Source organism: Hemicordylus capensis, chromosome 1 (genome assembly GCF_027244095.1).
Source record: "Hemicordylus capensis ecotype Gifberg chromosome 1, rHemCap1.1.pri, whole genome shotgun sequence".
Taxonomy (NCBI): Eukaryota; Metazoa; Chordata; class Lepidosauria; order Squamata; family Cordylidae; genus Hemicordylus; species Hemicordylus capensis.
In genome coordinates, this window is record NC_069657.1 from 366,128,346 (window position 1) to 366,148,549 (window position 20,204).

The 20,204-nt window shown below is 39.8% G+C and overlaps 1 protein-coding gene across 8 annotated transcripts in view; it reads left to right on the forward strand.

Annotated features, from left to right (window-relative positions):
* The window catches only part of ARID1B (AT-rich interaction domain 1B), a 676,179-nt gene that overhangs the window by 213,292 nt on the left and 442,683 nt on the right, over positions 1–20,204 (forward strand). For all 8 annotated transcript variants that reach the window (XM_053293734.1, XM_053293751.1, XM_053293741.1 and 5 more), the window contains exon 4: positions 10,725–10,835. In XM_053293734.1, the coding sequence (XP_053149709.1) occupies positions 10,725–10,835 (111 nt within the window). The remainder of the gene's footprint in view (positions 1–10,724; positions 10,836–20,204) is intronic.

Genomic DNA, 20,204 nt, shown 5'->3' on the forward strand with positions numbered 1-20,204 from the left:
TGTATTTTTTGAGATGTTCCAGTGTACCATCCCTGCTACCTTGTCATGCCTTTGTTTGTAGTCAGTCTGTGCAATCTTTTTACAACAGCTGATTAGGTGGTCCACTGTTTCATCTGCTTCTTTACAGAGGCAGTACTTGCTGTTTGTTGTTGATTTTTCGACCTTTGCTCTTATTGCATTTGTTCTTGCTGCTTGTACTTGTGTTGCCAGTATTAAACCCTCTGTTTCTTTCTTCAAGTTGCCTGTCTTGAGCCACTGCCAGGTCTTGGTGATGTTTGATTTCCTGGTTATATTGTGCAAATATTGACCATGCAGTGCCTTGTTTTTCCATTTTTCTGCTTGGTTCTTGACTTGTTCTTTCTTGTAGGCCTGCTTTGTTTCATTGGTGTTTAATAATTTCTCATTGTTGACCATTTGAAGTGCATCTTCTTCACTATCCTTTATATATTCTTCAAGGCGTCTTTTCTCTTCCTCTACTGTTTGATGGACTTGCAGCATTCCTCTTCCACCTGAGCTGTGAGGGAGATATAGCCTATCTACATCCCTGCGGGGGTGCAGAGCATGACTGATGGTCATTATTTTCCTGGTCTTATGATCTAGCATCTCTAGCTCTGCCTGGGTCCAGTCTATTATTCCTGCAGTGTATCTAATGATGGGTACAGCCCAGGTGTTTATGGCTTGTATGGTGTTCCTACCATTGAGTTTGGACTTTATAATTTTTCTAGCTCTCCTGGTGTATTCACTTCTAATTTTTCTTTTAACTTCAATGTGTTTGATGTTATTAGCCTGGAGAATGCCCAAGTATTTGTAATGTTCTTTCTCTTCCATGTTCTTTATGTTGTTTCCATTGGGCAGTTCTGTTCCTTCTGTTTTTGTTATTTTTGCTCTGTTCGTTATTAGTACGGCACACTTATCTAGTCCAAACTCCATTGCTATGTCGCTACTGAATATACGGACAGTGTTTAGCAGTGATTCGATTTCTGATTGGGACTTTCCATACAACTTCAAATCATCCACGTAGAGCAGATGGTTTATTTTACATCATCATCATCATCATCATCATCATCATCATCATCATCATCATTCCCAAAATGCAAGTCTGCTGGCTGTCATTCTGACTAAATTACTCAGTAGTCCTATTCGGGAATTATTCTAAAGAACTACTCAATTTCCAAAGGACTTCCTTCAAGTAGCTTATTCACGATGTCAGCCACTATTTTCTGTTCTTCTTCTACATTGAGGATGGTGTTCAGTAATGTCACGATATAATTCTCCAGATTGCTCTCTTACATGGTAGGAAGTGGTAGTTCTTTCTGTAATAAACAGAGGAACCCTGGGGAAAGGGTGAAGAGGCCATTCTTCTGGTAAAGTACATATGAACATACAGTTAAAAGCATTGGGATATGTACATTCTGTTTAATTTAATCTGTTTGTGAATTGAGATGTTTTCATTTGTTTCCAGTTGTATGTAACTTTATTATTTTTGATGTTTGAAAGTCTTAAAATGATAAGTTTAAAAAACATGATAAAAGAAATTCAGTTTTCAACCAAAATTAGTGTATACTACTCCTCTGAACTTGGAAATAAAGCCAATTAGCCTTTTTTAAAAGAGCAATGACACAAGCATATGTAAAAGAAAGTTATAAGTGTTTTACTTTGTAACATGGGAAGTAGTTCTTACCCATTAGGTTTAGGTGGTTTGGGTATTATAGTTAATATGTGGTTCAGACTGGTTCAGGCATACTGGTTATGAGCTTGTAGTGAACATGCTGTATTTGGAACCTCATTCAGGGCAGTCATGACTTTACATGAAAATGTGTGTAACAGAAGCCCAGTGTCTGAGTGTGTTTGATGAAAAGCAGTTTGGAATGTTGCAGTTTGGAGCAGAGGGAAGAAGGGCATACTTGACCCTTTCCCTGTCAACTGTTTTCCCACTTGGTCTCACTATCTACTCCCCAAGCTGCTTATTCCTCCCTGAAATTCCAGATACGACACATTAACTGCTTAGAGTTAAGCTCTTGTGCCAGGAAGTGCACCCTTGCGCCAAGAAGTGCATCCCTGCAGTGGTCTGCTTCCTTAGCTCCACAAAGCTAATCATGCAAGGGGAGGGCAATTTTTACCAATCTCTCCTTCCCCCGGAAGTGCCTTGCTCCACCCTAAAATATATCCCTGAGGTTGCATGATTGACGGGAAAAAACCCGTGTGTGATCAGCTTTGCAGAGCTAAGGAAGCGGCCTGCTACAGAGTGCTTCTTCATGGCTTGTGGCAGGGTGGATTTGATTTAAATCAAATTGATTTAAATCACAATTTAAGTCACTAGTCAGTAAGACTAGATTTAAATCATGGTTTTTTACATAAAGACTCATTCTTGCTGGTATAATCTTAATATTTACAACCAGATTATTTATTTATTTATTTTATTATTTATTTATTTGATTTTTATACCGTCCTTCCGAAATGGCTCAGGGTGGTTTACAATTAAAATAGAAAACATTAAAAACAATTAAAACAGAGATACAAATATAAATACCAATTTAAAACAACTTAAAAAACAATTAAACTATCAAAACAATTAAAACCCTGGAAACCAGGTTAACATTAAAACAATTAAAAACTGATTAAAAACCCTGAAAGGCCAGGCCAAACAGATAGGTTTTAAGGGCTCTCTTGAAGGTCAGTAAAGAATCAAGATTACGAATTTCTGCTGGGAGTGCATTCCACAGTCCAGGAGCAGCTACAGAAAAGGCCCGCCTCTGAGTCGTCACCAAACGAACCAGTGACAACTGGAGACGGACCTCCCCAGATGACCTTAACGTGCGGTGGGGATCATGTAAAAGAAGGCGCTCTCTAAGATATCTTGGATATCTCAAGCCGTTCAGGGCTTTAAAGGTAATAACCAGCACTTTTTATTTTGCCCGGAAACATATTGGCAGCCAGTGTAACTGTTTCAAAACAGGCATCATATGGTCTCTCCGGGTTGCCCCAGAGACCAATCTGGCTGCCGCATTCTGAACTAACTGAAGTTTCTGCACTACGTACAAAGGTAGCCCCACGTAGAGTGCGTTGCAATAGTCAAGCCGGGAGGTTACCAGCTGATGCACCACTGTTTTGAGGTCATCCTGCACCACTGTTTTGAGGTTTCATTTTTGGTTCTCTTCTAGATAGAAACATTGCCCAAAATAATCTCACAGAAACCTCTGGAAGAGCATGGCATTGTGAATGGATTAATGGAGTTCATTTACCAAAAAATTTAAACTGCATATATGCAGCCTCATGCTACATAATTAAAAACTAATCCTTATTTCATGATGAATAACCTTTGGACTATAATACATCTTAAACAGAAAACTATCTTTAGATAGATTTTTTTCCTCAAAAGCATTTTATTTTTAAAAAATCTGATTTAAATTTAAAAAAACTGATTTAAATGTTTAAAAGTCCAATTTTTTTTTTTAAAGCATTGATTTTTATCCACCCTGGTGTGTGGCCACATGGTTAATGGGGATATTAGCCAGTGATTCTAGGAGCTGTTTGAAACTGCTGCTGCTCGGGATTCCCCCAGCCCATGACAAAACAGTTTAAATCAGTGCCATGACTGCTCTTAGTTTATACATATCAAAAACTGAGGTTTATATATCAGTGTTAAATGTGACTTCTGCTACTATTAATATTTATATACAGTTTTCACTTTTACTTGATTTTGGTTGTGGGCCTCTTGTGGTGTTTCTCACCAGCATTCATTCATTGTAACCTCAAATTGGACAGCAAGCCCTGGAGTTGCCTAGCATCCTAACATTTGTTGAGGTTGTTCTCACAACCAGCTCTACCTGAGCAGGAGAGCTGTAGCCGGGGAGGGCTGGTTGTGAGAAGCGCTAGGATTGTGCCTTCTCAGGGTAGCCCAGATTTCAAACCCAAACTCACTGTGAGGTAGGATGGTGCACATACGCCTTCTACCTCACATCCGGGTCACCTGCTTGGATTGCCAACAGGCATAGCTTCCATAGAGCCGGGGGTGTGAATGACCTTGTGTGCAATACATATACACAGATAATATCTTAAGCTTACTAAAACTTACCCTAATTCAGGTGAGCAAATGTTTACGTTTCAGAATAGAGTTTCCAAATTAGGTCATACTGGCAGGTTACAGGATGTTGGGGAGAAACTTGGTTCTTCGGTGGACATATGGGCATCTTCAGACATCTAGCTACAGGACAGGTGTGTGTGTGCGTGTGTGTGTGTGTGTGTGTAGATATATAGATAGATGCTCCCCTCCTTTTGGAAGGGGCAGTACAAATGGTATGTATTTCAACTCCTGTTTCCATGAAGAGGGCTTGAATCACAAAAAAATATTCTTAACAAAAGGGAGGTAATAGCCTTTACCTGTGTGTTTGGAGCACATGTAATTTTAACACTGAGGAAAGTTATCAGGCTCTGTGTTCAACCCCAATCAGCATACACCCGTTCCTCTGACTATTTTCCTAACCCTTCTCCACAAATACTACTGCCTGTCTTACAGAAATGTTGGGATTGCTGAGGCAAGATATGGGAAATGCTGTGAATACTTGAAATACAGTTTTATAGATGCTGAGTATTATCAAGTATAACATATATGAAGTAACATCCTTATGTAAAAACCTTTTTAACATATGGATTCATCTGCAAATTTTGGAAATGATGTAAATGTACATATTACACCATTAGGAGTGTAGAAAATTTGCATTTTAAGGTACATGATTCTGGAACAGTTGAAATTATCTGGTGCTATGGATGTGGTAAATCATTAATTTAAACCAGACTTGTAATTCATGTGCTAGGTGAGAGGGAGATGGGTAAAGAATCTTACCTGATTGGATGATGGCTCATTTTGTACTGCATAGAATGCTTGAAGGGATGCCCTTTCAGAATTACATTTCAGGTTATACATAGACAAGCATTCTGAATTTCTCTTGCATTTTAAGTAACATCACGCATTTTTAAATCTAATTTTGATTTGAACAAGTCCTAAAACTAAAAGTCCTAAAATATAGCAATGCCTATATTTTGAGTACATACCTGATTATCTGATTGTGTGTGTGTGTGTGTGTGTGTGTGTGTGTGTGTACACACACACACACACACACACACACAGAGTTTTGACACTCTTGCTGGTTCCTCCTTCACCCCCCACTGACTCCTCCTTCACCCCATTGGTTTGAACTTCCCTGAGGGAAAAGAGCAGGCAAAGATGGCAAGCAGACATCTTCTTTACACTATCTGCCCCTCCCAAAATATTAATATTTAAAACTAACCTATTATTTATGTATTTATGAAAGTGAGTATTGCGCAATTCTGCCATGCCTTTTAACCTCTTTTCTATTTATCAAGTCTGTTCCTATTGTTAGAGCTAGGCAGCCTTGGTTCTCCAGCTGTTGTTGAACTACAACTCTCATCATCCCCAGCCACAATAAATTGAGACTGGGAATGATTAGAATTATTGTTCAACAACAGCTGGAGAACCAAGGTTGCCTACCCTTGCAATCGTGAATCATTTAAGGAGCATGATGGGCCAATGTAAGTCATTCAAACTGCTGTTAGCTGCCCTGAGTCCTCAGGGTCGGGTGGGATTTAATTAGTCTGGCAATTGTGCTTTCAGCTACTTCAGATTTCTGTTGCTAACTCATGATGCAGTGTCTCTGGGAAGCTGCCAGGATAAGGAAGAGATGTTTTTATTTGAATTAAAACTTTTAACCAAGTATTTTAAAGTGATTGTCTGACATCCTGAATAATGAAGCACCAGTGCAATAGGAGAGGCTAACTGAAAGGTTCTCAAATGTTCAACCAACTCAACTCCACTGCTGGCTCAGTGGTGGAGATAAATTTCAATGACCTCTGCTTCCCTAAGAAGCCCTCTGTGCCACTTAAAAATATATCCCTGAGGCTCACACAGGGACACATTTCCAGGTGACACAAATGGCTTCCAGGGAAAGGGGATGTGGTTGAAATCCCCACCTCCTGCCACTAGCACAGGTTCAGCGCTACTCTGGAACTCTTCAGAAACACTGGTACTACACTGGTGCTTCTCCCATTGTACTGGTACTTTGTTAGTCAGAATGTCAGCTACCTCCTTTCTGTGCCAGTCATCCATTATCTTACACACACTGAAGTAATATTTTTTGCATACACTTCCATGTCTATATAGGTGATGTCATATCTTAGGTCAAGGATTCCCAACCTGTGGTACTCCAGATGTTACTGAACTACAAACCCCATCATCTGCAGCCACAATAATTTGTAGTTGGGGAAGATGAGAGTTGTAGCTAATCAACATCTGGAGTACTACTGGTTGGGGACCCCTTTCTTAGGAAATGCTCCTCCTTGCATCTTCTCACAGAGTTGCTTATTTAGGTGCCACCACTATTGGATGTCAGATTGTCATCTAATTAAGTAAAGACTTTTTTTTTTAGAAATGGCATATATTGTGTGCTCTGCTATGCGCTCCCCACTCAAAACTCTCAGGCCCATTCAGTTGCCTGTTTTAAGCAGTTATTGAAAATGTTTCTTTCCCACCAAATCTTTTTTATGTAGTTGGTTGATGTTAGTGTTGTTGTTGCCTTTAATGGTAAAGATTTTACCAATGTCTTACCAATTACTGCTTGGAAAGATCTTATTAATTATTGTTCTGGTTGAGGTTTTAGTATGATTTTTGTCATCATTCATTTTATGCCATTGGATGATATGTCTGGCAGCCTAAAGTACTTGGTGCAGACCCTCCTGCACTGCTGCAGAGCTTTAATACACACAGCAATGTTGCTGTGCAAGAGCGCTGTTCTGGTACAGCTTGCCCTTGCGTATTTTACAAATAACATGCTTCCACATTATTCCCAGTGTAAGTAGTAGGTGACATGCGATTGCATAAAGGTGAACTGTACCGAAACAGCCCTCTTGCAACAACAGCGTCACTGTGCATCTTAGAGCCCTGCAGTGTCTGCAGCACCATCCATGTTACCAACATGTCAGTCATTTTTAGTTTGGGGACCTTTTTATGTTCTCATAAGGCACTTCAAAGGTTTTAGAGCTGAAGAGTGGGATAAAAATCTAAACAAATCCGTTGTTACAGCTTCAGAAGACAAATTATAAGGCAATTGAAATAAAATGCTGAAAGCAAAACCAACTGCTTAAGACCATGACATGTTCCCTAGTCTTTGTGCTGTAATATCTCTCGTCTTAACATGCCTTTATACTTTGAGAAAGCCATTTCCAACGTTCTTCGCTTTCCAGACAATGAAAAATGTTTTGCAACAACAAGAGTTAGACAGTCTAGCAAATGTACAGTTGTTTAATTCTGACATGTTTGATCATAGAACTTTTTATCAAATACAAAATGATTGCATGAAATAAGTAGTAAATTAGAGTGGTTTACAGGATATGACTCCTCAGTTGCACTTTAAAAACTGCATGCGGAATTAAATAGACTGGGGGGTGCTTTCCAGAAGACCTGATAAATACACAAGCTTCAACATCCAGCAAATTCTTATTGGAGCAGTAATTCCAGGGTGCATCATAACATTTCATGCACCACTTCATTCATTTTAGTGGGGAGCAGATCCACATGTGCATGCCTTTGCTCACATTGGTTGACATGAGGAAAATTGTTCAAAGTAGTCCCATTGAAATTAAAAGGACAAGCTAGGCAGTGCTTGACTTGCCCTTTTAATTTCAATGGGACTACTTTGGGTGATTTTCTGCACCGGGTAGGTCATTATCCTTTGTCAAACTGAAATGAATAGAGCAGCCAATTTATGGAAGAGTACAATATGTGCATCAGAGCTCATGTGGGCTTTGGAATGGGGCAAAAATGTGATCCATGATTACATTTTACCTGGCTAACAGACTGCCCTCTGTATTTCTGTCTTAGCTGCACTATCATTGCACACTGGATAGCTATTGCTGATTGAATTGGGTGAACATAATAAAAGCTGTACCACATTATATTGCATAGAAATGTTTTCAGTTTTGTTTTTAAATATAATTGTTGGTGGTTGCCTTTATAGCACATGTTGTTTTTGTTTTTGAGCATCTAGGATTCTTACTTGAAAGCTTTCACTGCCAACTTAAAAATCTAGACATGAAAAACAGAAGTGGTAGCTCTTGTGCTTTTATTAAGGACCCCTGACTCCCACTGCCTCCTACCCCTGCACCCTCCCCTCCCCAGGCACCTTATGTTTGTAGCTGTCACTTTCCTCCCCACTTTGACAGCCTGTTTTCAAAATTTAATGTCAGTCCTATTTTTAATGCTTGTTTGTTTGTTGGCTAGACTAGTAAACCAGAAAGAAGACAGCTGGTTGAACAAACAATAGAAGTGTTCCTGTTTTTGATGAAGGATTTATTGTAGATACCTCTGTGATAACAAATAGTAAGAGAGTGTTTAAATTTCAAAGAAAAACCAGAGGTTTGCTCATTTGTTTGCCTATTGTGAAGCTGTCCTGCACCTTTATGTTGCTTTGTAACAGGGAGAAGACAGCTGAATAGAGACCGTGTGCCATTTGTTGATTTTAAATCATGCTGTTAATCCAGGCCTACACAGCAGGAGAACTGTGTCACAAGCAGAAATCTGGGAGGGGAAATAGGGGACGTCACACTGGATAATAATCATTCAGCCATCAGCCTCTCACCCTTCAGCCTAATTGTTGCTGTGTGCCAGTTACCAAATGAAAGCGCTGGTCTTTAAAGAGTTTTCTTGGTGCATATTTAAAGATAGGATGCACACTAAAAAGAAACTGACCCATAATTAGTATTAAAAAACCCACTTCTTTTTTCTGGTCACTCAAATTGTAATCTCATCTTTGCCATAGATCTCAGGAAAAAATAAATGGTTAAGCATTTAAAAAAAGTTTATTAACAAGTTTTTCTGTATTGCAGAATCATCATTTCTTCTAATTTGCAGACCAGAGAAAGAGGGCTGTGAAACTTGAGGTCTTGGGGCTTGTACACTTTTAAGTTAGCATGTTTCATGCCAGTGGCGTAGCTATAATATATTGAACAAAAGCGTTCAAAGAACACGGGGCCCCAGCTCCTGAGGGCCCTCCAACTCCACCCCTCCCTATTTTCTTCATTATCTCCCTCACTCTGGGGGGCCGCCAGAGAGAGGGATGAACACGGGCCCCCTTTCTGCTAGCTATGCCCCTGTTTCGTGCTCTGTGTGTCTTTCATCTGTCTTACACGCTTGACAGCACACACAGCAGCATAACATTTTATACACCCACAAAGAGTTAGCTTAGGGCCTCACTGGACTGGTGGTAGCTGCTCTCCAACCAAATCCCTTTCGTTCTCCAGGCAGTCTTTCTAAGTTCCAACTATGTAACTGCGAATGCATTTCTCGGGGTGGTGTACAGAATGTATTCCCATGTATTTTAAAGCTAAAAATGTTGCATGTAAAAATAATTGTTCCCATTCAGTTGTTTATAAAATTGCAAACTAAAATACAGGAAAAACAAATTAAGAGAGCAATCTGTTATGCAAATGGCAGAAAACAACAAAAACAGCTCTCCTTCCCTTAGATGTTAAGTTGCAATGTCTCTTCTCTACAATTGGAAACTGGTTCTTCAACTTTGTGTGCCAGTGAATAAGTATCCCACATTCCGTCTTACTCCTTGGCTGTATATGTAAGAACAAGCAATAAGGGTTGCCTAGGGTTGCAGGTAGGACTTGCAATGAACACGTACCTGCAAATGTAAAATAAAACTAATTTCTGCATATTTTGTTATCGAATGTATGCTTTCTTATGCTGAAGAGTCAAATAATATTCTCTTAACTTCTACAAAAGCTGACCCAGTAGCTTCAGTGTAAGTAAAATGTTCAGTGTTGTTCTTTTTTCAGTTAGATGTCCTGTGTTTGAAAACTATGCCATAGGCTTTATTGGCTCTTTGTGGTAATTCTGCCATCAGTTATACAGATAAATTGCAGTGGGATTTATGAGCAACTGGGTTCAGGGTTTTTGACAGCTTATTAAAACTGTGGATAATAATCACAGTGCCAAAGCAGCTAGCATTTAAAATGTATTGAAATAAATACTCAAGGCATGGATGCAGCACCTATGCACAGAGGATCTTAACAAGACCCTGTAGAGTTCTGTCTCCACCCCCGTCCGCCTATGCATGCACTCTGAAGCACAAGAACTTGACCAAGTGGAGTGGGAGGACTGGATAGGGATAGTGGAAAGAATTCACTGTCGCCTCATTTACCTCAGCAGCCTCTTGAGCTGCTTGCATGTATCACAGGGACAATGGCTCTTTTGCAGCTATATTGATGGATCGTACTCTTCATGTTGTTAATTTTAGGGTTATGTGAAATGTACATTATTCAAGAAATATTCAAGAAGTATGCCCTAGAGTAAATTGGAGGGCCCAACTATCTCCATTTTTAACAAATGACATGCTACCAAAACTTTCCTCATATTCCTTTCTGCTTCTTGTTTCCTCTACCAAAAAAGGTATGGCATGGTCCTATTCCAATATTGCTGTCATGCCCATGAGGAAGGTATTCCTAGAGCTCTAGGGATTTAAGGAGAGAAACAGGGATCTGTTGAGCCCTGTGGAAACCTTCTGTGTGTGGACACTGCTCCAGCAGTGGGACTGGATCAATTTTTTAATGGATTTTCATCCTTTTCTCCTTTCCTATGGCCTTTATCATGACTAGGGTTGTCATGACTATGAGTAACAAGCGTGTTTCATGTCTCTTTTATCCAGGACATGTCTCAGGAAGGCTATGGAACTAGGTCTCAACCTCCTATCACCCAAGGCAAGCCTAACCATGAAGAACTGAATCTAATACAACAAGAGAGACCATCAAGCTTACCAGTAAGAAATTCATCTGATAAAAAGTATCCTATTTTGTATTGAAAATAATATTTATTCTACAATATAAATGAAAAATTGAAATTCTGGCTATTTGGTGAGCTTCAGTATCAGAGTCCCGGTGCTTCTTAAAATATAATGAGAAATATAACATAAAGCCTTCAGTTTATTGATCATGAGGATACCTTTTTTCTCAAAGATAACTGAATATTTGGCATCACACACAACACTATATTAAAGAACTAGTAAGTGAGGCCCGTTGTTGACTGGGCAAAGTCATTTTGTGTAGATTATAGTTCTAGGAAAGTTCAGTAAAATAAATGTAATAGAGTTTTTTTTATTGATGTGGTTGCAAAAGGGAAGTAAAAGAACAGTTTGAAATTCGTAGGATTTCAACTTCAAGCATAATTCATTTTATCATTTAATGACCATATATGATCAATTTTAATCTGAGAAAGATCTTTTGCTTCTTTGGGGCATGGTGTCATTTTGGAACTATTGATCTGATTATTGAGTGTTAAAAAGCTTTTTGAGATCAATAACAGTTAAAATACAAAACATTATTTAAACATGTAAAAAGTAGTGCATTCAACTAACTTAAGGGGCAGGGTTGTTCCTGCAAATTTTGGTATCAATAGGTATTTGTGAAGTGTGATATTCAGAATTCTTTTTAAAAAACTACCAAAATTTATTTAAATTTCCCTGAGCATATTCTGGTGTAAAAAAATAGTACATCCAGCTAATTTAACTGGCCAGATTGTCGAGGCAAAATTTGGTATCTGTAGGTCATCGGGAAGTATGACTTTATTTCACACAAACATACGTACAATAAATTATATCCATAAAAGTGTGTGTTTATATAGTCATGATGAAAATGACATTTCTCTCTGCATGTGTTTATAAGTGTTGTGGCATACATTTATCTTCTAGATAGTTTCTTTAATTTCTTTAATATGCCAAAGGATTCTAAAATGTTTCTGATTTAAAATAATTTAGCGGGAGGAAATCACTCGTGGTCTTATCTCCTTGCAGTGCTTTTTAAATTTCAAATTAGCATACATGTAGATGATCTTTCATCATTTCAAGTGCAACATTTTCAGTTTATAAATCCATAGGATTGTTGCAAGTACTATAAGATAGCCAGATGATTTAATGCCTTAACTTGTCAGCTCATCATATTAAAAAATATATACTGGCTGACATGTTGAACAGTGTAATTCAAACTGTGCCAAGTGAAGCCCCAGCAATCTTGCTCTATTGTGCAAGAGCACAAATATCTTTAGTAGCACACCCACCCTTTAGAAATGCTAGTTATATCAGAAACACATTGTTGATGGTCATGTTTCCAATTTAACTAGTGCTTCTGGAGTGCACGTGCACTACTCAAAATATTTACGCTCTTGCACGAAACTGCTAAGGAGTCACTGCAAGCCTGCAGCAGCACAGGTGGGTTGGCATCACCTGCATTATGCTGCTCAACATATCAACCAAAGAAAGGGTGGGGTAGGGATAACTTTTGTATGATATTCTTTTAATATAATTCTTTTCAGTTGTCACATGAGAATCATTTAGTTGAATTATTTTGCGCTTGATTGACAATATGGAAAACATTTTTTTGAATAATAATTTGATAATTCTTTTAGTTTGTGAATTGGTGAGAAAACAGTGATGGTGTTGTACAGTGATGATGACATTTTGAATCAGTTGTGTACTAATAAAAGTAAATCTAGTTGTAGTTTAAAAGAATTTGGTTAGAATTCTAAGAATACTGATTAGGATGTTGTCCCACTGAACTCAGTGGGACTAACTTTCAAGCAAGCATGTTAGAACTTAATTATTTGCCTACAAAGACAACTTCCAGTCCTTGTTATATATAGTAGTAACCCTATTTTAGGAATGTGTGTTTTAGGTTTCTGGTGATTTTGCCTAATCACTGCATATTTAATGAAGAGTAGAAGAGTTCTCATTAATATTTTGTCTCAGATTTAGACTTTTTATAGATAGAAAAAATAATATACATCTTTGATTCAACACATTCCTGGCTGTATTATTATATATAAATTAAGAATATGCATATTGGAAATACGTATTTGCTTTAAAAGGGCAGATTGATTAAAATGGAAATCTGACATACTGAGTGATAGAATGGGTTGATATGACAGGTGGTCATAGCTATGTTGCAATTTTAGATTTTGTTCCATTTGAAACATTACGCGAAATGTCCCTTAAGTTATTTGATCACTGTGAATATGATCATTCACATTACAAGATTACATTAGTAAGATTAGTAAGATTTCTTGTAATTTTACTAATGTGAATCTTGAATTCAATATCTTGAATTACATATAGTACTTATTTTTCTACACTTAATAGTATAATGATAAAGTATGAATCTATCTAATACTCAGACTGAAAAATAGTCTATCTTTTAATTTTGTTTCATGTTGTGATTGCTCAAAACACAGATTTATTTTACCCACAAGATTATTCTCTGTTTCCTTGAACCCTAGCATTTAAAACATTTGGGATCATTGCGGAGCCTGCAAAGGTTGCTTTCCATACAGCTCATTTTCAGCTTATACATGTGTTTATTTGCACAGATATGCACTCAGGTATACTGTAGTTAGTTAGTTGTTTATTTACGATCTTAGAGCAAACAGGAGGTATACTGTACTTGACATGATTCTGTCAGAATAAAACATTTTTAAATCCCATTATTTCAGTGGGAAAACATGAAGCAAGAACTCAACTATTCCATTGAAGGGACTTAATACTCAGAGTTTCAGTATTCCTCATAATACTACTCAATATATAAAAAAATGTCAGCAAGAAAATAAGGGGTTTTATTTATTTTTTTACATTAAAGATTTGAAATTTCAGGATATGTCTTTTTTTGCTTCTGTGTGGTTACCTTTTCCTGAGCCACCCTGGCCTCCTCTCCCATTTGTGGGTTGGACTGGCAGGGAGATGTGTCTATGTTGACATCCCTAACCTCCTCCTGCTACGGCCACTCTCCTCTGGCTTAACCTCTGTCCAGATGCCTTGGCATCTGCCTGAGTAGCCTCCTCAGCACTAAGTGGGGCTGCCCTCAAATCAGCACATGCATGACTATCTTACAGGATGCTGGCCTCTTATGAGACCACCCAGCTGGCTGTGTCCTCTATCCTCTTTCTGTCCCCCAGCTTTGATATCTGGACATCCCAGAGCAGTGTTGGCCCCACCTCTTCATCCACTGTCTCAGGCTTTCCAATCCCTGCCCTCCAGTGTTCTGCCCGTAAGTGCTTGTTCCTTACCCTCATCCCAGCCAGGGGTAGCCTTCTTTGTTGCAATTATGGCTTTGTAATAAATAAACTCATCTTCATTTGTAAAGTTCTAATTAAATAATTTACTTATTTGTTCATTTACAGGATTACACAACATCTGTACCTATCATGTTTTTTGCCTAGCATCACAATACTATCTTAGAAATTAGTATTTTTTGGGACTGAGCTAATAGGTGGACAATATTTACCCACATTTTAGTGATGATTTGGGAGGATCTGCAAAATGGGGTAAAAAAATTAACCCTTTAAAAGTAAGGGCAGGAAGCATTACCCTTACTCTGATTTTTTTTTAAATTAGATGTATTTATTTGTTTTACAATCTTATAGCAGTGAGAGCAACATAAATTTATTGTAATCACAATAAATAATATAGTGAAGGTCAACAAGCACAGTATATGGAAGTTATCATTTTTCTAAGTGACTATGTTTTTAGAAAATGATGGGCTAGTAACTGCTGAAATCTCTTTTAGGTGAGGAGCAATGGGTGTAATTTCAACAATAGTGAGACCCTCAATTTGATTTGACCTTGTGACATCATTATCATCAGTCAGATGTGATTGTCTATATCAGTATGATGTGTATTTCCCACATTCTGATTTAGCTTTGTGAAGTCTTCCTGTGGCTCAATGAGATTGTCGCCTTTACATAGTCATGCTGACTATTTGAAATATGATGGGCTTATTGGACATTTGGAAAACATGTTAGAGCCCTCCAGACCTGATTTTCTGCAAAAAAAAAAAAAAGCAAAATATTAGGAGAGCTCTAGATATTTTGCTATTGCACACATTATTTGCATGGAAGTAATGAGTTATTGTTGATATATCTATAGGACTGAGGCGAAAGAAAATTTTGAACAATTTACTAACTACATCAACATTATCCACCCCTCAATCAAATTTACCCAAAACAACACAATTAAAAATCCATGAATCCCCTTTCTTGATGTTCCCCTTATGAGAGAGCATAAGATACTAGTAACAGATCTATATAGCAAACCAACAGACACTCATCTGTACTTGAAGTATAAATCCTGGCACTCTAAACATATCAGTAGAAATATCATATATCGTCTGGCTCTTAGAATTAAACACATCTGCAATCATGATCAAAAACTCCTCAAAAGAATCAGGGAACGGAAATAACACCTTTTAAATTGTGGATAGCTACCTTAAGTTGTGCAGCGAGGAAATGCTTGACTAACAAGCAGAAGGTTGCCAGTTCGAATCCCCGCTGATATGTTCCCAGACTATGGGGAAACACCTATAATGGGCAGCAGTGATATAGGAAGAAGCTGAAAGGCATCGTCTCATACTGCACGGGAGGTGGCCATAGTAAACCCCTCCTGTAGTCTACCAAAGAAAACCACAGGGCTCTGTGGGCGCCAGGAGTCGAAATCGACTTGACGGCACACATTAGCTTTTACCTTCCTCATGTCATAGATTCCAGCATCAATAGGACATCAGCCATATCAAGAGACTCTCTCCTCTACAGAAGCAAAACAAATATGCACAAAGAAGAAAGGATCCCATTTGTGGTAGACTTTCATCCTGCCTTGCAAAATTATCACCAGGCAATAAAAGAAAGCTACTCCCTGATAGCAAATTCTGAACATCTGAAAAATGCTACCAGCATACCTCCATGTATTGATTTTTGTCAACCACCTAATTTATGAGGCTCTTAGTGAGAGCTGTCCTAAAACCACCAATCAGCAATCCTGGATCACACTGCTGTCAGTCCAGCCTTACTTGTATGCATTACTTGTTGCACTACTTGTGCTTTTCTAAGGGATACCATCACCTTTAGCAGTACCATTACTGAGAGTCTGTCACATCAGGCATATCCTCATAAATCACCAGTGTGGTTTATGTTATACAGTGCAAATGTCCAGAATGTCACATGACATATGTAGGCAAAACATCCACACACCTGAGGATACATTTCAGGAGCCACAAATTTGCCATCCTGATAAAGAAATTGGAACAGCCTGTGGCCAGGCAACCGTAGTCTCACTGAAATGGAAATATTTCCTATTGACCAGCATTCAAATCATGAGATGCAGAAAGATCGAGAAAATTTTGGATATATAGATTCAAGACCTCCACACCTCATGGACTGAACTTGGAGGATAACATATACAATCTATATGCAACATCTGTCAATCATTCTTTTCCTGTCACTTGCCCTGGAACTCTGCTAATGCAGCATTTTTAACAGCTACCTTGTGAACGGTATGTTTTTGTGTTTGTTTTTAAAAAAATATTTCAGTCATCTTTTTGCACTGTGTATGTTTGTTTGTTTATTTATTTATGTGACTTGAGGGTATCCTTCCTGGATCCAGAGTGTCCTGACAAGCCTGTTAAGTTGCTTCTCAACTGTACGTGTGTGTGTGTGTGTGTGTGTGTGCGCATATTAAATGCAGAAATTATTTGCATTAATCACTTATAGACACAATATTTTGGTTTCTATGCAAGGACCTTCCATTTTAAAATGTATACAAATACGAGAACAACAAGTAGCAGGATCTAGGCTAGCTATTGTATAAGCAAAAGGGTGTATAATAGGGATATCGTGCAATGAAATTAACTTTGGTTCCAGACTAGTTCTTGTGTCAGGGAACGGTGTTGCTCAACTTCTGGCAATCTCTTGTGCAACCAAGTCCTTCTTCCACTAGTGGTTGTGAGAAATCACAGAACACCACACACTACTTGGAAGGCTACTCTGGGAAGAGCAGAAACAGCTGAGAAGGTGAGCAAGCTTTTCTAAGCATCTAGCCTTTCCCCCTTCAAACAAACTAACAGGAAGAGGGGAGTTTTGCAGGAGCTGTTTCTCTTTAAAGGGTAGGTCTTAGTCTCTGTGTGTGTGTGTGTGTGTGTGTGTGTGTGTGTGTGTGTGTGTGTGTGTTACTTGTTAGGGTTACTTGTTAGGGTTAAGATATCACAGGGCTAGGAGTTGTTAGGGTTACCTAACCCCAGTGTATACTTAGTGGCTGCCTGGAGGGGGTGGAGTCAGCTAGGGCTGGGAGAGGCCCCACATTCCTTTCCTTTGACTCACATCCTGTGTGTCAGTTGGAAGGCTACTCTATATATGAGGTGAAGGCCCGAAGCATAGCGAACAGAGCATAGCGGAAAGGGATAGCAAGCAGGATGTAGGAGTTTTGCAGGAGTTTAGTGGGAAGTGTGTGGTCGAGCCTGGTTCAAGCCCCTGCGATCACAAGGATCACAAGGAGCCTGGTGGAGAAGAGAACGTAAGTACATATCCCTCCCTCGTGTCCCTCATATTCTTGGGAAAGGCTGTTTGGACAGTTAAATAGCTGACCATTACAGCTGAGACCTATCCTTCTAATAAACTATCTAATAAACGGACAATAAACTTTCTAAATACTGTAAACAGCCAACAAAAACAGTATGAAGATAGAAGGTCAGCAGGGGAAGGGGCACTTCCCAGTGTATTGCACAGAGTGCCACATGTATGACTATTTGCCCCATGGGCAGAAGTCATGGGTGTGTGCTCGGTGCAAGGAGCTCCTGGCTCTCAGGGAACAAATCTGTTCCCTTGAGACAAGGTGGCGGATCTGGAGAAGCTCAGAGAGACAGAGAAGCATGTGGACGAGACTTTCAGGGATGTGATAGAGGCATCCCACTCCAGGGCTGGTAGGTCCTCTGCTGTCAGGGAGAATGAAGGTCTTGGGCAAGGAGGACACTTGTCTGAGGAAGAGGGAAATGCTCCTTTAGAAGGGACTCCTTCCATGGATGATGAGCCCATATCCTCTCGCACAGGGGATACTCCTCTGGGGGGTGGGGGCCTCCTTGTAGTGGGTGATTCGATCATTAGAGGTATAGAGAGATGGGTTTGTGACCCGCATGTTGACCGCACGGTGACTTGCCTGCCTGGTGCGAAGGTTGCGGACATCACGTAGCGTCTAGACAGGCTCCTAGGCAGTGCTGGGGAGGAGACAGCTGTCATGGTGCATGCCGGCACCAGTGATGTGGGGAAATGCAGTCGGGAGGTCCTGGAAACCAAATTTAGGCTGACAGGTAGCATTTTGAAGTCCAGGACCCCCAAGGTAGCATTCTCAGAATGGTACCTGTTCCATGCGCAAGTACAGTGCGACAGGCAGAGCTGAGGGGTCTCAATGCGTGGATGAGACGTTGGTGCTGGGAGGACGGGTTTAGATTTGTTAGGCACTGGGACACATTTTGGGGCAAGCAAGGCCTGTACAAAAGGAACGGGCTGCACTTGAACCAAGATGGAACCACACTGCTGGCACTTAAAATAAAAAAGGTTGCAGAGCAGATTTTAAAATGACACCTGGGGAACAGGCGATGGGAGATGGGCAGTATCCCGTTTGGCAAAAGCCATCCTTTAAAGTGTGAGGCTGCAAAGAATTCATATAAAACAGAAGGAGACAGAGCAGAACCGCATAAAGAGCAGACGGGAGCCTGTGCCAGCAGGTCAAAGAGTCAAAAGAATAGCATACGTCAGGGGAGAGATTCAGCATATAGGTGCTTATATGCCAATGCCAGAAGCCTCCGAGCCAAGATGGGTGAGCTGGAGTGCTTGGTTGCTAATGCAGAAATAGATATAGTGGGCATAACAGAAACATGGTGGAACATTGAGAACCGGTGGGACACTGTTATCCCTGGGTATAAACTCTATAGAAAGGACAGGGAGGGGTGCCTTGGAGGAGGGGTAGCACTGTATGTTAAAGAAGTGATAGAATCTAACAAGCTAGAAAACCTAAGTGGACTGGAGTCCACCACAGGAACCCTGTGGGTGACTATACAAGGCCGGAAAGGGAACGTGCTACTGGGGACGTGCTATCGCCCTCCGGATCAAAATGCCGACAATGACTGGGAGTTGCAGAAGGAAATGAGGGAGGCGTCAAGGAGAGGCAGGGCTGTAATTATGGGTGACTTCAACTACCCACACATAGACTGGGTAAATTCACATTCAGGTCGGGACAAAGAGGTCAGATTTCTAGATACGCTGAATGACTGTGCCCTAGAACAGTTGGTCATGGAATCGACCAGAGAGAAGGCGACCTTGGATCTAATTCTGAGTGACACCCAGGACCTGATGCATGATGTCAGGGCCATCGACCCTTTAGGGAACAGTGACTACAGTGCCATCAAATTCAGGATACATGCGGGGAGAGAATCACCAAGGACGTCTAACATGGACATTTTGAATTTCAGAAGAGGAAACTTCTCCAAAATGAGGAGTATGGTGAAAAGAAAGATGGAAGGGAAAATCAGGAGAGTCACTTCGTTCCAGAGTGCATGGAGTTTACTCAAAACCACAATACTAGAAGCCCAGTTAGATTCACATTCAATCTTCGCATTCACATTCAATCTTCACATTCAATCTAGATTCAAAAGGAGGAAAGGTACCACTAAGTCCAGGAGGATGCCAGTATGACTCACGGGTACTGTCAAAAAAGCCATAAAAGGGAAGAAGACTTGCTTCCGAAATTGGAAGGCCTGTCTAAACGAAGAGAACAGAAAGGAACACAAACTCTGGCAAAAGAAATGCAAGGTGACAATAAGGGAGGCAAAAAGAGAGTTTGAGGAACATTTAGCCAAAAGTATCAAGGGGAATAACAAAAACTTCATTAAGTACATCAGAAGCAGGAAACCTGCCAGGGAGGCAGTTGGACCATTAGACAATGAGGGAGTGAAAGTGAGGGAGTGAAAGAGATTATTAAGGAGGATTTGGAGGTTGCAGAGAAGCTGAATGAGTTCTTTGCATCTGTCTTGACAGCAGAGGATACTGAGCATATACCTGTTCCTGAACCAGGCTTTTTAGGGATGGAGGCTAGAGAGCTGAGTCAGATAGAAGTGACAAGAGATGATGTTCTAAACTGGAAAAACTGAAAGCTAACAAATCACCAAATCCTGAAAGCTAACAAATCACCAGGGCCTGATGGCATCCATCCAAGAGTCCTCAAAGAACTCAAATATGAAATTGCTGACCTCCTTGCTAAAATATTTAACTTATCCCTGAAATCGGGCTTTGTACCAGAGGACTGGAGAGTTGCAAATGTAACACT